This window comes from Anopheles maculipalpis, chromosome 2RL (genome assembly GCF_943734695.1).
Source record: "Anopheles maculipalpis chromosome 2RL, idAnoMacuDA_375_x, whole genome shotgun sequence".
Lineage (NCBI taxonomy): Eukaryota > Metazoa > Arthropoda > Insecta > Diptera > Culicidae > Anopheles > Anopheles maculipalpis.
In genome coordinates, this window is record NC_064871.1 from 56,177,476 (window position 1) to 56,197,540 (window position 20,065).

At 43.2% G+C, this 20,065-nt stretch overlaps 7 protein-coding genes across 7 annotated transcripts in view; 5 read left to right on the forward strand and 2 right to left on the reverse strand.

Moving 5' to 3' along the window:
• The window catches only part of LOC126556661 (transcriptional activator cubitus interruptus), a 33,186-nt gene extending 28,104 nt beyond the window's left edge, over positions 1–5,082 (forward strand). Inside the window, exons 3-6 of the mRNA XM_050212070.1 lie at positions 489–961; positions 1,055–1,741; positions 1,826–1,990; positions 2,075–5,082. Of these exons, the coding sequence (XP_050068027.1) occupies positions 489–961; positions 1,055–1,741; positions 1,826–1,990; positions 2,075–5,047 (4,298 nt within the window). The 3' untranslated portion in view covers positions 5,048–5,082. The remainder of the gene's footprint in view (positions 1–488; positions 962–1,054; positions 1,742–1,825; positions 1,991–2,074) is intronic.
• Positions 5,083–6,107: 1,025 nt separating this feature from the next.
• LOC126567290 (serine protease grass-like) lies at positions 6,108–7,104 on the forward strand (the record flags this gene model as incomplete). Its single annotated transcript, XM_050223521.1, has 3 exons — positions 6,108–6,346; positions 6,411–6,601; positions 6,687–7,104. Coding segments are annotated over 3 exons (825 nt in total), but the record flags the coding sequence as incomplete, so codon positions are not given.
• Positions 7,105–7,185: 81 nt separating this feature from the next.
• Positions 7,186–8,291, reverse strand: LOC126567291 (serine protease easter-like). Its single transcript, XM_050223522.1, has 2 exons — positions 7,916–8,291; positions 7,186–7,840 (listed from the first exon to the last, which is right to left on the reverse strand). The coding sequence occupies exons 1-2, from the start codon at positions 8,251–8,253 to the stop codon at positions 7,186–7,188; spliced, it is 993 nt and encodes a 330-aa protein (XP_050079479.1). The 5' UTR covers positions 8,254–8,291.
• A 341-nt stretch (positions 8,292–8,632) lies between these two features.
• LOC126558661 (serine protease grass-like) lies at positions 8,633–9,834 on the forward strand. Its single transcript, XM_050214711.1, has 4 exons — positions 8,633–8,774; positions 8,860–9,091; positions 9,164–9,375; positions 9,442–9,834. The coding sequence occupies exons 1-4, from the start codon at positions 8,717–8,719 to the stop codon at positions 9,831–9,833; spliced, it is 894 nt and encodes a 297-aa protein (XP_050070668.1). The 5' UTR covers positions 8,633–8,716; the 3' UTR covers position 9,834.
• Positions 9,835–11,129: 1,295 nt separating this feature from the next.
• LOC126557293 (E3 ubiquitin-protein ligase RNFT1) lies at positions 11,130–13,881 on the forward strand. The gene is made up of 3 exons (XM_050213013.1): positions 11,130–12,835; positions 12,920–13,135; positions 13,574–13,881. Exons 1-3 carry the CDS (start codon positions 11,213–11,215, stop codon positions 13,805–13,807), a joined length of 2,073 nt encoding a protein of 690 aa, XP_050068970.1. The 5' UTR covers positions 11,130–11,212; the 3' UTR covers positions 13,808–13,881.
• Positions 13,882–14,584: 703 nt separating this feature from the next.
• On the forward strand, positions 14,585–15,560 carry LOC126558735 (ATP synthase mitochondrial F1 complex assembly factor 1). The gene is made up of 2 exons (XM_050214794.1): positions 14,585–15,236; positions 15,300–15,560. Exons 1-2 carry the CDS (start codon positions 14,649–14,651, stop codon positions 15,558–15,560), a joined length of 849 nt encoding a protein of 282 aa, XP_050070751.1. The 5' UTR covers positions 14,585–14,648.
• A 42-nt stretch (positions 15,561–15,602) lies between these two features.
• Positions 15,603–17,150, reverse strand: LOC126557931 (uncharacterized). The gene is made up of 2 exons (XM_050213857.1): positions 16,034–17,150; positions 15,603–15,965 (listed from the first exon to the last, which is right to left on the reverse strand). The coding sequence occupies exons 1-2, from the start codon at positions 17,093–17,095 to the stop codon at positions 15,603–15,605; spliced, it is 1,425 nt and encodes a 474-aa protein (XP_050069814.1). The 5' UTR covers positions 17,096–17,150.
• Between the last annotated feature and the right edge of the window lie 2,915 nt (positions 17,151–20,065).

The window sequence follows — 20,065 nt, forward strand, 5'->3', positions numbered from 1 at the left end:
TCGCACATTACGTCTTGCTACGTGTCTGCTGCGTACGATGGTATGATTATGCATTTTTGTTTTCTTGTTACTATGTTGGTTCCCTTGATATTGAATTAGATATGTACAGGTTGTCACCGCGAACGAATTTTGTCACTGCGCTACGTCCTCACGATACAGCGATCAGCGTTTTTGAAAGCGGAGTGGCGCAGATTGGATTTGCTCGTTTGCACATATTCGGCTGTATGTGCAGGCACTTAACGATTGGTTATAAAATCGTAACAATAGCACCTAAAAAGGGGCGAATTGCGCACTGATACGGCTTCAAATTTGAAGACCTTGTGTAGCGCTGGTCGTTAACGCCAGCTACTGGGGAAGGTGTTGAATCGGAAATTAGATATCAAACGACTTCTTTCCCTAATAAGTTGCACAATTACCGTCCTGCCTTGTTTGCATATGCTTATTTCTAACATTTGTTTTATTTCTTTATACTATCGTGTCGATTGCAGGTCTAGGATTGACGTCGGAGTACATCAATGCCAGGAACGCAATTGCGGATCTGCATCCAGCCAACTCTCTAGCCAGTGCGGATTTTCATTTCAGCATTGACGCAGCAAGTCGACTAAACAGTCCTCGTCCGGGGAGCATTCGAGCCAGTGTTAGCCGAAAGCGAGCCCTTTCGTCATCGCCATATTCTGACTCGTTCGATATTAGCTCTATGATACGATACTCTCCAAACTCGCTAGCCTCTCTAGTGAACGCGTCGCGCAGCAGCAGCACTAGCGGTTCCTATGGCCACTTGTCGGCCAGTGCGCTTAGTCCCGCTCTGGGTATGCACAATGCAATGCCACCACACCTGCAACATCTACTCCGTAGCAGTGGCTTTCTTCACACGCTGCCTGGTCATCATACACCAACGGCCAGTATGTTTTCGCTGTCTCACCATCCACTGCATGCAGGACATTCATTGAACAAGCCACAGGTAAGTGCAATAGTGCAATAGAATTCGCTTGTTGCGATGTGTTCTCATGTTTGGTGCTAAAACAAGATTATTTTCCGTTCCGTTATCTTGCAGCAAATAACCGACCTATCTAACAAAAGACAGGAGCAACCGTCATCCAGCTCCCAAGTGACTCGGGTCGAAGCGGACAGTGCGAGTAATGCTCAACAGAAAAAGATACGAGTCAAACGCGAAAGCACTCCACATCTTTATTCGCAGAAAACTAGTGCACAAGAAGACTGTTCGGCAATGATAACATCAAATCATCTACCAAGCCCTACATCTACACAAGGACCTACGAATGGAACGATTTCAACCACATCCGTTACTAAAAATGGAGGACTTAATTTGAGCCCAGTCCAACGAGACTTTAGTAACGGAGGGCAAGTGTCAGAACGCAGTGCCGCGCATGCCGGCGTTGCAATGGACATTAGCTGTAACGGCAATGGTATGAGCGATGGTGGTATGTATGGAGAGGATGGCGGGGGTCGTGATAGTGGCACCAGGGCGGATACAACGGACCTGAAAGATGAACCAGGCGATTTCATCGAAACCAATTGTCACTGGCGTGAATGTTCATTGGAATTTAACACACAGGACGAACTGGTGAAACACATCAACAACGATCATATACATGCGAACAAAAAATCGTTCGTATGCCGTTGGGAAGATTGTTCGCGTGATGAAAAACCGTTCAAAGCACAATACATGCTTGTGGTGCACATGCGACGTCATACGGGCGAAAAACCGCACAAGTGCACGGTGAGTAGTGATTATATCGTACAAAATCTAAACAAATTTCTAATCCATCTGTTGTCTTTCTCATTTGTGATGGTTTATTTTCAGTTTGAAGGATGTTGCAAAGCATATTCAAGACTGGAAAACCTAAAGACTCACCTTCGCTCACATACCGGCGAAAAGCCATATACCTGTGAATATCCCGGTTGCAGCAAGGCATTCAGCAATGCGTCTGATCGTGCAAAACATCAAAACCGAACGCACAGCAATGAGGTATGTAAGACTTACTCATTTGCCTTTAGCACGATGCACCTGTACCAGATTGCAATATTCAATATTTTTCTCGATTATTTGCAGAAACCGTACGTTTGCAAGGCGCCAGGTTGCACCAAAAGATACACTGATCCCAGTTCTTTGCGAAAGCACGTAAAGACGGTACATGGTGCTGAGTTTTATGCGAACAAAAAACACAAGGGCAACAATTACGGGGGCGGCGGCAGCAATGGTGGTGATGGCCCTGGAGAGGATGGCGAAGGATCTAACCATATGTTTGATAGTAGTCCGCACAGCGAGGACAAGACGACGAGCATGAGCAGTCCTAGCATCAAGTCGGAATCGGATGCGAATTCTCCCAGCCATCCACCCATCAACAGTCCCATGTCGCTATCCGCCCTTACTGCCGGACTTGGTGAGGACTATCACGATGGTAATAACATGCAAATGGGTAACATTGCTGGCATAGATGACCCCGTTTGGCCGTACGTGGATGAAGATCTGGAAGTGGCCGATCTTCCGTATGTACTGCGTGAAATGGTAGATCTGGGTGGTCCGACAGGGACCGCCACGGTATCGGCTCGTAACAATCCAAGGAATCGGTTTAAGAATCGCATCAACAACAAAGGTTCACTGCTGGGCAGTAGCCCTTTGTGCAACATTCCGGAAATGAACAGCCAACACATGCAAAATTATGGGCTAGGCGACCTTAACAAAAAGATTACTGATCTCAAGATGGAACCAGGAGTTACGCCACCTCCTCAACCAATCTCACATCCATCGCCCACAATCGGCAAAGCCGGACAGACTGATCCAATGCGTCCGTTGTTACCACCAGCCTCCACGTCCACGACGATGATGATGATGAATGCGTATCTCAACCCTGCTGCAGCACAGAACCGGCGGGATAGCAATAATAGTACAACGAGCAGCTCATACTACAGTATGCGCTCGGCCGACATAAGCCGACGGAGCAGTCAAGCATCCCAACAGAGTACAATATCAACCATGCGGCCAACCTACTACACTTCCTCTTCTCTATATGATCCAATTTCACCGGGCAGTTCACGGCGGTCCAGTTCCATGTCAACAGTTACAACGGGTGGCCAAAGTTTGCCACCCCCACCTTCTTCCCATTTGATATCTACACACCTTCAGCGATTTGGAGGAAACGGGCAAACAGTTGGTTCGATGAGCACTACGACGGGAGGGCACTCTAGTGGAAATGGAAACGGAACCCGGCACTCAATACCGAACAATATGACCAACAACGGTTTTTACGGTCAGCAGCAGAACGAACTATCCTCACAAATGGACAGACGTATGTCGGAGCCAGTTGCTAGCGGCTCTAGCGCAAGTGGTACAGGATCAATGATGGGACGCTTGAACTCTCAGTATATGAACCGCCGTATGGGCGGCACGGTAAACAATGCAACAACAACGCGTGGCAATCCATCCGCAACAATCACATCCGCACCCACATGCACAGCAACTTCTGTAGTAGAGCCAGGAACGCCAACGACCAATAGCAAACTACCAGCCCCTCCCGCAACAGGCAAATTGCATCCTAACCAGGAAGTAGTGCTGGATGAAGTAGAAGAGGGAGAAATGGTAGAAAACAAGCTGGTTATACCAGACGATATGTTGCAGTATCTCAACCAAGTTGCTGATATGGCTGGAGAGACGGGACCAAATAGCAATATGCCAGCCAACTCAATTGTTCCTACAGGCAGCGCTCTTACAAGTCCCAGAAGTAACGCTTGGAACACACCTCAACACGAGAGCGAACCAACCATGGCCAACAATAATCCAATAACCATGGGACACTCGGAGACGTCTACCAATATGATAGCAAACTTTACCCAACCGCGATCAACTACAGCCAACATCTTGATGAGCCCCCAGTCTCAGTATAGTAATGATGAATCCAGTCTTATGAACAATATCATGTCCCCGCAGGCACCGCAACATCAAATGATGTCACCGATGATGCCAGAAACTGTACCGGCGGCGCCAGTGACACCTACCTCTAACAATTACTCGGCACCGTCTGCAAATATGCCACCACAACAGATTCAATCACAAGCAGGGGTCTCACAAACTACGCCAGTCCAATGCCAAATAATGCATAATGGTGTACAGAATTTTGGCAACGAAAACCAAAACTATTCTTTGGTCAACGGAGGTAATTGCTATTCTCAACAACAACAACAGGTGCAACAACAGCAACAGCAACAGCAGCAGCAGCAGCAACAACAACAACTACAACACCAACAACAATCCTGCAATGGTCGTCCTCGCCCAATTGCTTGTTCTAACTTGATCGGATATTATCACAGAACCGATCAAAGTGCTCATCACTGTTGTCTGGCAATGATGATGCAGGGATCGCTTCACATCAACCAACCAACTAACAGCGCACCCAGCCAGCACCAAAATTGCAATGCTTCTTCGCTCCAGCCACAGTCACAAATGAATCAGTTTAAAAATCCTTTCAGTCTTAACCTCGCCAGTTTTAATACGGGTAACAATACAAATCAAAACACTGCGGTTATGGGTAGTAATCCGGATTCGAACATTGAGATACAATGTGGGGACATCAGCCAATCACAGATGTCGCCAGCGATCGCAGCAATGGCTCCATCTAGCAACAATCCTGTACTTGCCGTTGAAACCCGGCAACATGCAGCAGATATCGAAGTGGCACCACCAGTGCCATCTCAACAACCGATGGAAAGCAGTCTACAGACGCCTCCATTGCCTTCTACGCCTACCGGTTTTGGAGAAACTGTTCCCGGGCCACAACCAGTACCATTACCAATGTCCCTTACAGCAGATGCCGGCATGTCGATGGGCCAAACTGACAACGGGAATGCCATGGGTTCGGATACGTATCAACGAACGCTGGAGTACGTGCAAAACTGTCAGAATTGGAACGAATCCGCAGATATGGTCAGCAGTAGCACCCATCCATCGTCAAATCTTGTCATTAACGATATGAGTACATCGTTGAGTTCGTACTTCGAGGAGGATCGCTATCTCCAAATGATACAATAGATATTCGATTGCCATTAACGATTACAAGCAGATTTCTCACAAGGTCACATAGTTTGTAAGAACTGTTACTCGCCCTATTTCCATGCTTGTTCACTGGATAACACAACAAGACAAGCATTTCGGGAAATGTAAAGGATCGCAACTGTCAGAGGAAGATTGGGGTGAAACGCGTATGAACTGCTATCCCGTTTACTTTGAAGTGTGCATGTGAATGACTGTAGTTATTTTCACTTATTTTGAAAATAATATCCTGTTTTCGTTTTAGTACTTTTGCGTTTTTGTTTTATTACAAACTTTTTTTTTGTATGTACACAGACCATTGTAAACTAAGTACGATCGTGCTTAAGGCCAAGGTAGTGTTGTAAATGACCATTGGTAAATGATGCCATTAACGACAATGGAACAACTGCTGCCAAGGTTTTTGCATGTTGTTCAGTAATATATGTAATAAGAAATTTGCAACATAATTATTTTTTATTGTAAACGCTTACAATAGACGGATATAAGTGAGTTACGGCAAAAGTGAATGAAAATAAATGATTCGTTAAATATTGATGAAATTATATTAAAGTGTTGTTTAACGATGTTTTTGATAAACCGAATAATTTATACATTTATTATTATGTAATGTTAAAATTTTAATGGGGAATGTAGAAAAACATATATAATTGTTTTCTTGCCATTTTTTATGTAAGTCGCACGAGCAACAAGGCTTGCTTCAATGTGTTCACTCATTTTTTAGCTAACAACGAGCGAAATTCATAGTTCGATGATAACGCAAACGGAAATTCCATACAATCGTGTTAAAACCAACCCATACATGATTATAAAAGAACGTCGTAGTTGCTAGTGTCGTTGTACTCTCAGTTTCATAGTGAGATAAAGTCAGGCTGTGATATTGTTTGGCGGAGAGGCTAAATTGGACACGCAATTGAAATGAATCTTAACGTAGGAGGACTAATTTTACAGTGTTTGATCGTAATTGTTAGTGGCAACTGTAAGTATATACGGTTTCAACAATATTACAACCGATTGGGAGAAGATCGCTTACATTTGATTTGTACTAGGGATATTTCCGGACGAGGTGCAATTCGATCTAAGTGAAGTTCTGAACAAAAACTGTGGCTATTCTCCGTATACTGATCGGTCCAAACCGGAAGATGGACGCATTTTAGAAAACCCCTGGTTAGTATTGTTCCGACATCCCGAAGAGCGGGAATGGTTTTGTCAAGGAACTCTCATAACGGAACGACATGTTCTGACTACGGCAATCTGCACAGAAGCAATTGTTCCTAACGAGTAAGTGGATTGATTGTTCCCTTATTTTAAAAGTTGAAATGAACACAATTTTACTCTTCCATAGAACAATCATCGTTCTTGGCGAGTACGATCGATCATCGGATCCTGATTGCGAATCGGAAAACGTTTGCAATTCAGCATCAATAATTGAACGACTTCCCCACAACATTCTTGTTCATCCGGATTTCCTAAACAATACGTACGAAAATGACATCGCGGTGATAACGTTGAACAGGAAGATCATCTACAATAAGAGTTGCGTATCGTTCATGCTCCAAAAGCCAAAGCGCTATGCTTTGATAGCCCACTTTGTTATACATTCCTATTCATTCTCTTCCAGATGTGATGCCAATCTGTTTGCCATTGACACCAATTATCCCTTCATTGATTCATGCCCCGATCGCTTACAACACCCTGTGGACAGCCGAACACAACGTACCCAAGCAAATTCGAATGCAGTACATCGCTCAAAATAAGTGCCAAGAACGGATGCGTCATCTGCTCTTGTTGCACGAGGGACAAATCTGCGCCCAGTATGCGAAACGTGTTGATATTAAGATTACTAGCGGTTCCGGATCACCATTGCTGCTCGAGTATCACGATCGAACGTTTCAATTTGGGATTCTTTCAATCGGTCTTCCCGACGCTACTTATTTAGAGCCGTACGTGTATGTAAACATTTCCACTCACATCAAATGGATCCATGATACACTGATTGATGGATTTGGACAATAAACAAGTTAATTTATTGATAATGAATGCCATATTTTGATACAATTGCTCCCGGGGCTTCCCAACTGCGGTGTGACCTTTAGCTTTACTATCGCTATGAAAGCACATTAAGTCAGCGTTTTATACATGCCTTTTTCTAGATCTGCTTCAATAATTTCTAAAAACCAATCGTAGAACGGAGTTACTGCAGTTATCACGTATGGTTCGTGCAATTTAGCTGGATAACGTGGTCCATAAGATAGTAAGCCAATCAAAAAGATCTTGTTTCCTTCATGCACTGTGTAAATAGGAGCACCGCTTCCACCTCGTAGGTTAGGTTCCTGCTCTAGTTTGGTTGGTTTCGTGTGTCTCTCATCAAAAACTATGCAAAACATTTCATTTGCTAGCGACACGGCATTATTTGGCATAAGTTGTTGGCACTCGTGCGGTGTAATGGCCTTCATAAAGTATTGTTTCGGTGTTAACGATAGTCCCGTTTCACGTCGTCCGCACCAGGACGCTACTAAGAGGAAGGAGCTCTGGAAGTTTGGATCACGATTCAGACAAATAGGAGCGACTGTGGTGCCATCGATAGCGGCTGGAAGTCTCAACTTAACTAGCGCAACATCGTTTCTTTGTTTGAATAGGTCATATTCGGGATGTATAATAACTTGATCAACATGAATTGTTTGCACTGGCAAGGCACATATCTCTTTCCTTGAGCCATCCTTCTCACAGTCGGATACGGTTGATGTGTTGTGTTCACCTATTCGTGCATATGTGCTAAGAATTAATTTGAAACAGTTAAATATTCTTGATAAGCACTACATGATTATGACTATATATAGATATACATACAGTTGACCCAAATCTGTAAACTGAGCCACAAATACCGTTGTCAACACAAACTTTGAGTGTATCAATAGACCTTGAAACACATAACTAACAACATTTCCTCGTGTGTAGCCAAATTGTACGAGCCAGGGATGCTCGTACAAACGAGTATCGACCGGAAAGTCACTTTCATAGAAACGATTTCCACAAGCTCGATTGTCCAGAGACGTTGCTTCAGAATTGGAGAGATTGTTTTCTATCTTCTCCGAGAGCGCACAGCATCCTGCTGCGTATTCAGCAGCTATCACGAATAATACACCGACAAGTGCGCGAACCATCGTGCCAACTAGACTTACCAGCATTAAACTCAACTGGCTTGATAATGATGCATTCAATCTAAACGGTACTTTACAGTCTAGCAACTGAGAATGTAGCAACGTTGTTACAGTTAATGCTCAGAATTACGCTATGGAATATGTAATATGAAATGGAATATTTAATTCGCATATTTTAAATGCCGGTACGCCGCTAAGCCGTCGCGCTCAACTGGATTATTTAAAATTAATTCGGTTTTTGTAAAGGGTTTCCCTAATTTTTTTTTGCAGGAACCAACCAAATCCTGTTTAAAACTCATTTATACCTTTCGAAATCATTCGTCATTAAAAGTGCAAATGTTTTACTATTTACTGTACGTCAGGACATGCTATCATCACCACTACTACCGTTGGCTGAATGCTGGGCGGAATAATCTTCTTCGCTGTAACTTTTTAACACAAAGTACATGTACGTCAGTCTAGGTGGTTGTGTTGCTCATATGGATTGGCAATGCGTACAATTGTTGTTTACCAACTGTTAGTGACCCTCTGGGGTGTTAGTGGACAATGTGAGTAGATATTGTTCCTGACATTGATTTATGTGTGCCGTGTTGAGTTGTTATTTATGCCATTATTTTTTCAATTTTCTTTTAGGGATATTCCCGGACAAATTGCACATGGATTTCACCTCCACGATCAATAAACAATGCGGAGAAATGCCATACAGTGTACGGGAACGTCCAGCTTTTGGGCGAATTTATGAAAATCCATGGCTGGTGCTTTTACGCCATCCGGAAGAAACGCTACACTTTTGTCACGGAACACTGATTAGCGATAGATATGTGCTAACAACCGCAATTTGTGGGTTAACTGTGGTGACTAATGCGTAAGTAGAACTGCCCTTTCTGTCTGATAACGTACAGAAACAACAAAAAAATATTAACGCACGTCTCCCTAGGAACGCCACCGCACAACAACAGGCTACAGAGATTATATTGGGTGAACATGATCTTAGCACTGAGACAGACTGTATAACTGCATGGAACTGTTCCTTAACGACCAGCAGACGATCAGTCGAAAAGGTGATTGTTCATGAAAACTTTAGCAGTACTTTTTATGAAAACGATATTGCCCTGCTATACATGAACGACTCCATCCGGTTTGACAACAGTTGAGTACACCGATCGTGCATGGTAAGCAATCGAACACATGTATTTAACATTTCTATGTTTGTAGGTATTCGTCCAATATGCTTACCGTTAGTATCCATAGTAGATGATACTGATGCTCATGAGCAGACTATATACAACACCATCTGGTCAAAGGACAGCGTTCCAAGGCAAATTTGGATGCGTAATGTTCCTACCGAGATTTGCCGAGAACAGATAAGAAATCTGTTCGCACTTAGTGACGATCAAATATGTGCCCGGATCTTTTTCGATAAATTGCCGGTGGATATGAATGGAAGTGCCGGTTCTGCGCTGCAGGTAGATCATCACGGCCGAATTTTTCAGTATGGATTGTTATCGGTTGGATTTCCCAACGTTATTGAGAGGGCACCTTATGTTTATATTGACATAGTCAAATACATTAACTGGATACACGATTCAGTTAAACATAATCCGTAAAGTCCAATGAGTAAAGCGGTTTAGGCAATAAATCAGATAGAACAGGATTCATTTGGAACAATCTATGGTTTTGTTGTATAAGCAGTTTGTAAGGCCGAACTGGACGTTATTGATCATGCTTTGGAACCAGCGCATCAGTAGCAAAAGATAAACTTCCAGGAATGTAACTAAACGTCTCTGAATTAACTGTTGAATTGACTCATTCAGCAGCTATTCCAAAATATCACGGATCCAAATATCTCATAGACCGAATTCTTGGCTTACCTTTATCCTGGATCCTGGAGTATTGGCGTTCTCCATTTCACTACATAGCGAGTGAGCAACCTTCGCTTTTTCTATCAGTTGATGAAAGTAAACACTTCACTAACTCCGTGAGTGGTCGGTTTAGCCTACAAATATAAACGAAAGACATAATACTGAAGAACTGTAGGATATCCGTATCTTTGCTCGGAATGAACAACCATCCATTGCCAATATTAAGCTAATTTTGCCTTTTCTGTGCTCGGCTTGTTCTCATGCGCCGTGTAAACATGCATGGATGCTGTTTCCGAACCAATAATAGTTTCTGAGGCTCTCTCGTTTATCTTCCATTGGAATGTGGTTTACAAAAGTGTGTGGGCAAGAATGATTTGTGCGAAAAACTTACCGATGTTATTGAACATAGCCAAAAAAGCTCATTTTCCGTAAACACTGCGAGCACAATCGAGTGATGATACATTTCCACGATATCAAAGTGAAACTACAGGAGAATCGCACCCTGTCATATAAACCAAGCAATGTGTCAATCGAAGCAAAAGTAAAAACATCACAAATATACGCCAAGAAGAAGGAAGGAAAGCAGTGCAAAAGAATAGAAAACTTTCTTTTTCACAGCAAAATTAAATCTCTGTGTTGTTTCGATGCGGAGTGATTTCGCAAGCCTCTAGCCTTTGCGAAGATGAGCTTTGCAGTTTGGTCCAGATGAACGAGTTCCAGAGCAAAACAATTGGTCAGCAATGAATGAGTCATCGACGGTGCTAGAATCGTAATGCAATCCTGTGTGTTAGTGCTGTTGTCAGTCCCTCGGCATCAAAACCAGTTCGTATTCGTATACTCAACAACTTGACTGAACAACTTTTCTCTATTGGATCAACTTTGCTGTCGTTTACAGATTGCAGGAAGCAAAATATGTGAGCAAACGAAGGCCGTACGCTAGCAATTACCTATAGCAGAACCAATATTTTGCCGTACAGGTGTCGTGAAGCAGTGAAGAAAAAAGAAAACAAAACATTGTGCCGTGGTGACCAACAGAGTCTTATCGAAAGCTTGAGCCTAAAAGATACGTAAGCAACATCAAGGTGGAGGTGGTGTTTGAACCCACGTCCTAGCGTTAATGTAAAATGTCCGATACAAAAGTGATAGCTGAAAGCAACGTACAGCAAACGGAGAATCAGCGGGAAGATACAAACCGGGCAGTAGAGGCATCAGCCTCGTCATCGGTAGAAGGAATTCATGTCGCAGGGCCTACCTCAATAACAACAGTCGAAGCTTCGCCTGCTGCAACCATCGTACCAACCGATATTTCCAACACGGGAGAAATCTCGACCAGTGGCACTGGGAACCCAGAACAATCTGCGTCCGGTAGCGTAGTACCTCCAACTGCGACCTCCTTAGCAACGGCACAGGCCCGTGGACCGAGCGTAGAGCGTCAAACATCGGTTGGTTCTATAGACAGCACGTCGATGTCGATCGGAGCTGGTTCAAGTAACGGCAGTGGACCGGGTGGATTTCGCACCTCGCTGAGCAATGGAAGGATGTTCAGCCGGTTCATGTCCGTGGGACGCGGACGAGGGCCAAACTCGCATAGGACAACTTCAAGAAGAGGATCAAACTTTAGTAACGTCATGTTTAACGATTTGATGTCCCTACTCCAACAGGCGCGACACCCGGTCAATCTGTTTTCCACGGATCGAACAGGACTGTTCCTGAATTCAGAACGATCCCATGGTACTGGAACTAGCACACCTCCGATGATGGGCAGTGGTGTTAATGGTAATGCAATCGTTACCAGCAGTGATGTTGTGATTGATGTGGACGAAGGAAGTGGAACGACCGGAGGAGGAGGAGGTGGAGGAGGGTCTTTGCGTTCATCCCACAATGAACTATACCCGATATCGCACTCCTCCTCCACGGGTTATGCTAACGTTCGCCCGTTTATATGGATGCAATCGGGTGATGAAAGCGCTCCAACCGCGGGTCCCTCTATCGCTGGTGGACGGTCGCCGTTAATGCCAAATTTTAACTACAGCCATCACCACCATCACTTTCACAATCATCAACCGTTGGCATTGAACCATCAGCAGTCGTCTGCAGGGCTATCCGCTGCTACGGCATCGCTGGCTTCACAGTCTCCCATATCGACAGGCGGCGTGGAAGGTGTCGTTCCTTCAGCAAATGGTGAATCGGCGAGAATTGGTGTTATCCTAACACCTACAACGGGAAATGCGCCTACCATTGGAGCAGGGGGTACTACGCGGAGTAATAGTATTAGCTCAAATCAGCAAAATGAAGACCCCAATGACGACGCACTCAATCAGCTGCCCGAATCCCGAGCTTTGATTGAGGCTGTGGGGCGGTATGTACCATTGTTGATAATAGTGGTGGCCAAGCTATCCTATGACCATTTGGATGGTATAATGCACTTCTTGTTGTTGCTATTGACGTTCTATCACTCAAACTGGGTCGTGCGACAAGAAATCTCGAAGCAAAAACAACGGCGCGTTATCGTGCTGCTACGTGAGCTGATCATCCTTGTTCTCGCTTTACTAATACTTGGGCTTGTAATGGAATGGAAGATCATATGCTTGGTGATACTGTTTATACCTGACCATATGCAGCAAGATTCGCTGAAAGGATTACTGTTTGCCGTATGCATAACGGACTTGATACTGAAACTGATCATTATTGTAATCAAAATCATTGTCACCCTTATGCCGCCGAGCGTGGTCGATTACAAAAGTAGGGTAAGTGTTAGTGCAATAATTTGGTGCGAATGCAAGCAAAGTCCATACGCTGATACTGTTTTTGACTGGTTTATTCTTGTTTAGGGTAAGGTCTACTTGATGATAGAAGCGCTCTCCCAGCTATATCGTGCCGCAGCCCCAATTCAACCATGGTTAACATTTTTATTCGAATCGTACTCTGGCTCGGAAAAGATGGTTGGCGTAATTTTGTCGGCAGTGTATATCGTAGCCAAATCTACCGACTTACTTGATAGGATCAAGTTCTGTCGTCGATCGTTTATCAAATTGCTACAAAAAACTGTAAGTAATGGAACACATTTGTCTAAAATAATATTTCTTTGGACATAAGACACAGCTGATTGAGTTTGAACGGTAACTAAACTGTGGCGACAACGGCGCCCATGGAAGTAAACTATATTGACATACATACATGGATAATGGTTTTATGCAATCAAGATTCGGTCCAATTTCAAGCAACTTGCAGTCGGTCAGTCTTACATTGACAAAACCAGCATCGCAATAGTAAGCAGCTTAACACAATAGTTGAAGGGAGTTTGTCGGACAGTTCGGACGTGTAAGATGATTGAAGAAGTTATAGAATATGTTGTGCGAACGTTTGACGATTTTGCATTGTTGTGTTATTTTGATTAGTAGATTAATATTTTGCGTCACTCAGGTTGGCATTACTTAGGCAAGTGCGCCGATCAATAGAAAATAATGATGTGTTTATTTTTGCAGAGCTATGGAAACGTACCTACAAAGGAACAGCTGCAGGCTTGCGGTGGGCAGTGCTCGATCTGTCACGATAACTTCAATTCGCCAGTGTTGCTAGAGTGTAACCACATCTTCTGTGAACTGTGTGTTGGTACATGGTTCGATCGAGAACAGACGTGCCCCTTGTGCCGCGCAAAAATCGTTGACGATCCTTCCTATAGAGACGGAGCTACCACATTATTTTTGCAGCTATACTAATCGTTCGATGGAGCAGAAAATGGTAATCGAGACTCCATTCCTTTAATTTTGTAATTATTGTATTTTTAGTACATTTGTTTGTTAAATTCTATGAGGTGTATGATGGATTGATTTGATAACGTGTTTGTTTAAGGCGAGTAAAATTCCAAATGCTGGCGAATGAGGATATCCATACTTTTTACCGTATCGTGCATTTTAAACTTGATAATCAACTCAAACATAGTTGTTTGTGATTGCGCCGTGATGAAAATAATTCACCAACAATATAAAAGGTTCCCATAGACGAGAATGGAGCAAAATTGAATTCGTTTTACTAATACTAATTATAAGCTAAAACTAGACTTGTATCAGTTTTCAAAATGGTATTAAGAGATGGGTTCACCGATCAGACCAGGTGTGTTGGGAGCCTGAGATAGCGTTAAAAATTGTGAAACATTAGTCATATTTTGTTGAGATGCACTGTAAACCATGAAACATTGTACAACGGAATAATCTGCAATCAATAAAGTGGTCCATATCCTGTTTATGGATTTGTTAAAAATTACAATCAGGGTAGTAACACAATTTGTGACTTAGTGACGAAAAAGAGTCGGCCTATGTTTCGATGCACGATAGAGAACGAAAATGGTAAATTTGGAGATTTTTACGAACTGTAGCAGTAACGGCAATATTTAAAAGAACATTGAAGAAAAAGGTGGCATGTATTTTCCTTGGCAGCAGACATCTTCCTATATACATCTTGGGAGCCGTCCGAGTGACAGTGGAACATAGTGTGTAATTTTGTGCTCTCAACATTTGTTTTGATTCGGTAACGATATACGTAAAGTTCAGATTTCCATTCATGGCTGCAATAGCGTTTGTGCGCCGTTCTTTTCTACGTTCTCACAAGTTTGCAGCTAATCGAAGCTTCCACATGTCCTCTGTCCGTGAGCGATCGGAAAAGGTGCTGGAGGAGATGAAGGAGAAAAATCCGTACTTTGAGAAGTATGCGAACAAAATCGCGGCCGTGCAACAAAGTTCGCCGGAAGAATTTCTATCCCGGCTCGATAGTGTCGAGAAGGAAAAGAAAAAACCTAAATTTGGACCTTCCGAGGTGGAACGGGACTACACGGAACTGCTACAACCGAAAGCACCGCTAGGCACGGAAGCGACGAGAGACCGTTCACATCGTAAGCTCAGCGATATCATGCGCTTGGAGTTAATCGAAGATAAATCAGCCGATGATATCAAGCATCTGTGGTTGGAGTATCATAAAAACAAGGATGTCATTACGGCTGCAATTCCGGTGGATCAGTTCAAGCTGATGATGGCTCGTGCTAAGCTGTACCCTGTGTTTATCCTTCCGATACCACGAAGCCAAGGGTACGAATTCATAATGTTGCAGTTTGCGGCAAACACGGTGCATTTCACACCGTTGTTGAATTACCAGGTACGTAATGTAGTAGTAGATGGAGCGATTCGATTTTTGTCATAAATTACCGATTTTTTGCAGGTTCACAAAGAAAATGCACCCGAATGCTTAAACATTACCATGTTCACCGAATGCTCGGACAAAGGAATTGTGCTAATGCGGGGAGAATTTGACACGAAAGTGCTCAACGCCCAAGAAGCTCAATGTTTGGCCAATCAAGTACAACTATATTACAGTCAAAACAATGAGTCCAAATTGCGCCTGCTGGACACGTTTACTCAAAATCCGGACAAATTCAAGCATATGGATATCATAGAGGAGTTAAATAACTTGAAAATTTAAATCCTTCGCTAATAAAGAGGTGCATTAGTGTGCAATGTTGTTTCAAAACAATGCTTCCTGAAACTCCTGCAGAGTTGGTGCCATCATCATGTCTTGCGAAAAATATAAAGGCGTATCGGTGAATTCCGCATTGGTAATGATCGAATCATCTGCAGAATTATTAACCAACCCGAACTGGTTCGGAAAAGAAACGTTAAACGTTGCCTGATGATGCGCTGGAGTACAAAAATTAAACTCCTGTTCCATGGTATCTCCCTGTATGTTAAATTCTTCTTCCTCCAGCAATGCATCCAACTTTTCCATTAGTGTGTTGTCCGACGGCATCTGGTCGAGAAGGAACGTGCTTTCCTCGTACAAACAATGTCTACGATTCGAAGACAAAGTTGGAGAAGGGGGCGATGCAGTCTGGAAATCGAAGATTATAGATTTATGTGAGGAAAGTAATTTTGCAAAGACATCGAATTGATACTTACAAGAAGCATGTCATCTTTTAGAGGAGATACCTTTTTTAGTCTGGAACCCGATTCAAACTTTGCTGGAGAAAATGGTTCAAGCAAAAAAGTTACATTATTTCTTTTTTTATGGTTAGTTGTTGCAAGTAAGTCCTGCTCCGGGATTGGATCGTCTAAAATGGTTGGAAATGGATCTGCATGGTTCATAGGCGTTGCCAACGATATAAGCTCACACGCTTGTCTATTTGTGGGGCAACTGCTTTCGTCTAACTGCGATTCATTCCCAGTGTTTATTTGCTGTTCGTCAACAACATTACTGCGTTTTGAAACGATTGCAGGCATGGTTTCCATAGATTTTTCAGGAAGATTAATGTCATCTGTATTTAAAAGCTTTTCCATTTCTTTACGTTGATAGGTTAGCTCGCTGCCACAATCGTGCTTTTTGGTAACGTCTGCTAAATATTCTCCACAACTTTTTAAAAACATTTCCCATTCACTTGACTTTGTGCTGCTAGCAGAAGTCGGCCGAACTTCGGAATGATTCGTCTGTAGTTCTTCCGGATCAGAGAGTACACCGGATACACCGAACGAAGCCATGCGATCGAAAGGCGTCGATGTTGCCGGTGGAATAAAGTTGTTTGTAACGTTGCCAAACGTTTTATCAGCCACTTCGAATGGTAATTCCATTTGTTCTGTACCGGAGAAGAAATTACCAGGTAGATTCAGATAGTCATCCATTCGCGATGATGCTTTCTGTGCCAAATTCCGTGGTGCACCTTTGTTGCGTGTTTGATCTATCCATCGCATTAGTCCTGTTTTCGACCGGTTTGTTGGTTCTTGCCGCATGAAGCAGCCGCTGTTTGTATTGCGCTCAAAGCGAGCATACACAGCACGGTCAAATATTCCCGGTTGCTTTCGCGGCTTCGAAATACACGGTTCAGGCCGAAAACAGTTCGTCCGAGCATTGTTTGTTGCTCCGGCTATGGGAACTTCATTGTTCCGTGTGAGAAAATCTTTAAACAACTGCTGCACGTAAACACTGTGATCTTGTTTGGGCTGTTTCCATGCACGACGTTGGGGCATTTTCGGCGATACGAAACAATTCTTTCAATAAAATTGACTATCACACCGGATAAACTTGTTTGTAATTTTTGATGAAGTTTCTACAGATGTCACATTTCGTTGGCAGTTGTTAGGTGATAAAACGTTGTGATCTCAGCAACATTTGACTACCGCACGCTAGGTTAGAGTACAAGTGTAACTTTTACACACACTATTGAAGTAAGGTGCCATACTCAACTATCGATGAGAATATTAAGTATAAAATTATGTTACAATACACACAGAACACACAATAATGTAGCAGTATTAGAGATTGTACTTTGCAGGTACATCAAAAAAAAAAAAATGCGTTAGTATGCATCGTGATAAGTGTTCTTTATAGGCCATTTGAGTTTGTAAGATAGCCTAGGTCTTTTATGTATTTTATCATCAAATTTAATAAACCCCCGGTATCCGCCACTTGTCATAATAAGAGAGGCAAGTTGGAATAATAGCAAAGGCAGTAACAAGACAAAAAATATACTTACTTCATCTCGCTTCACCCCCGACCCCCCGAAGAATCCCATATCGTTAAAATCTATCTCAAACCTTACCGAGATTCTCACTGCAGTCACTCTCACTGAATACTTTCTTCTCGCTGTCGATCGATCGTTGTCAAAGTTCGAAAACCAACAAATCTAACTATCGTTCAAACTTTTCCCTATCGTTTTCCACGATGTATTCTGACGGTTACTGATACGTTCATTAGTCTTTTTTTTTTTGTTTATAAGGAACGGCCAGGCCGTGAATATGCAAATATTACCTATACATATAATTAGATGGTTTATAAGTTTTACATAAAGGAGTTACAAATTTTCAACACGCACCGTAGCATTAATTAACTGTCTAACGTTATCATTTGCCTTTTTGTCGGACACTCTCCGTCTTCTCTGTCCATGTGAATAACCTTCAAAGACTTTACATGCTGGGTATTTCGGCGGCATTGTCATGACATGTCCACCTAATGCTGGTGTGTCTAATGTGCTACACAATAATAAAATCGAACATGCAGCTCGTAGAACTCATCTGCAGTCGAGGCTTCAACGACTTAAAAAAGACTTCTTCATTGAACGGAATTTATCAGCCATCCAAAAGACCTCGTCTACCCATGGATCTTGTAGGTGAGATGCCTTATCTCCTGAAAGTCTTGCAGTCGAAGAAACTTGTTGGTCAATCTTCTATTAACTGTGGAGAGCTGTAACTACAAATGCTTTGTTCCCTTTTCTTTTATACCTATTGCGAAGGGACGTATTACTATCGGTTGCGAAAATCCTAGCTTGTGCATTGGCTGGAGATAGATCGCTACCGGTGAACTATGATAGGAGCATCGAACTGATGAACTGATGATGTCTAGAGGGTGAAGAATGCGCCTCTTGCCGTAATGGAGAAGTTACTAGCGTTGATCGGTGACAAAGTCGTGTTTAAGAATTTGTAGCGGGCGTCTCGATCCCTATTTATAAACATAAGACACAAACCACTTTGCTAACATAAGGTTAGATGCCGAATGACGAAGGAGCACGAAGTAGGAAATAAAATATAGTCAGTAAGATCTCAACCACTATACCACAAAGAGTTAGAGCATCACCATAATACGACCGTCCGAAACCCAGTGCGAAAGTTAACCCCCAAAAATTCGTTAATTTCCATAGGAGAGAAGTTTACCCTTTGATGATCAACAACTCCCATCACGCATGTAACATAATTATATACATCAAGTTCAATCGAACAAAACTAGCTTAATATCTCAGAGATACCTGCACCGGCCGGCGTTGCTCTCTTACTTTTTCTCATATGCTGGAATATTATGCTTTTCTTTCACATTGAAAACATGCTAGATTGCTTTGAATTTTGAAAAAGGCATACCAAGTAACACTTAAATATCGCAGAATCGGTTTGTTTTGTACATTACCCAAGTTGTTCGTAACCATGCTCCACAACTTCATATTAAAATCTGTTCATGGTTTTGTAATTTCAAGGCTGTATTCCTCCCCGCAAGTCGATACTATTTATCTTTTCGATTTAGGTGTTGGTGTGGAGTAACGTTGTCGTTATCTAAAGGAGCCTGATCTGCCTAAAGAGCTTGTTATCGGAAAAACAGATTGTTAAGTGTTCAGCAGGTCTGGTTGATTTTGATCTCTAGACTTCTTACTATCTCTCCTCACCTCACCTCATGTTGGCCTGCTCTTTTAAAGAGCACGTCGTCGTGACATGGCCCGATCAACAATAGATTTCCAGGAAACTCGATCCCTGGTTGCAGCTTCCCATCCATGTAGGCACCCGATCTCCGACAGGTCTCCCTCCACCTGATCCAGCCAACAAACTCGCTGTACTCCCCGATGCCTCGTGCCGAACTGGGGGTCGCTGGCGAATACCTTCTTGGCGGGGCATGAGTCTGGCATCCCATAACATGCCCCAGCCACATATCCTGCCGGCCTTTGCTACCGTCAGAATGTCGAATCTCCGTATAGCTCAGCAAGCCTTTTTCTCCACACTCCATGCTCGAAAACACCGCCAAAGATGGTCCGGAGGATGAGACGCTCAAACACGCCAAGAGCGTTTGCAACCTCCGCTCGGATGGTCCAAGACTCGTGGCCATATAGGACCACCGGGCGAATCAGTGTGCGATATATCTCACATTTCGTGCGGTTTCGAAGTCTTAGGGATCTCAGCAGACGGTGAAGACCGTAGTAGGTACGATTCTCCTGAACAATGCGTCTCCGTTCTGTTCTGTTCTTGTTCTGTTGTCAGTGTTTGTAGCAATACCGCACTGATACGGGTAAGGTCCTGAAGGTGAATATAGGATCTCCATACCCTACTCCGACTCAATACGTCCACGGCGCACAGAACGGTAACATATATTTCCAAATATCTGAGCTTGAGTATACGGGGAAACCCAACCCCTTGGGAGGATGGTTTATACGGCTAAATTGAGAGGGGGTGGGGATGGCCCCC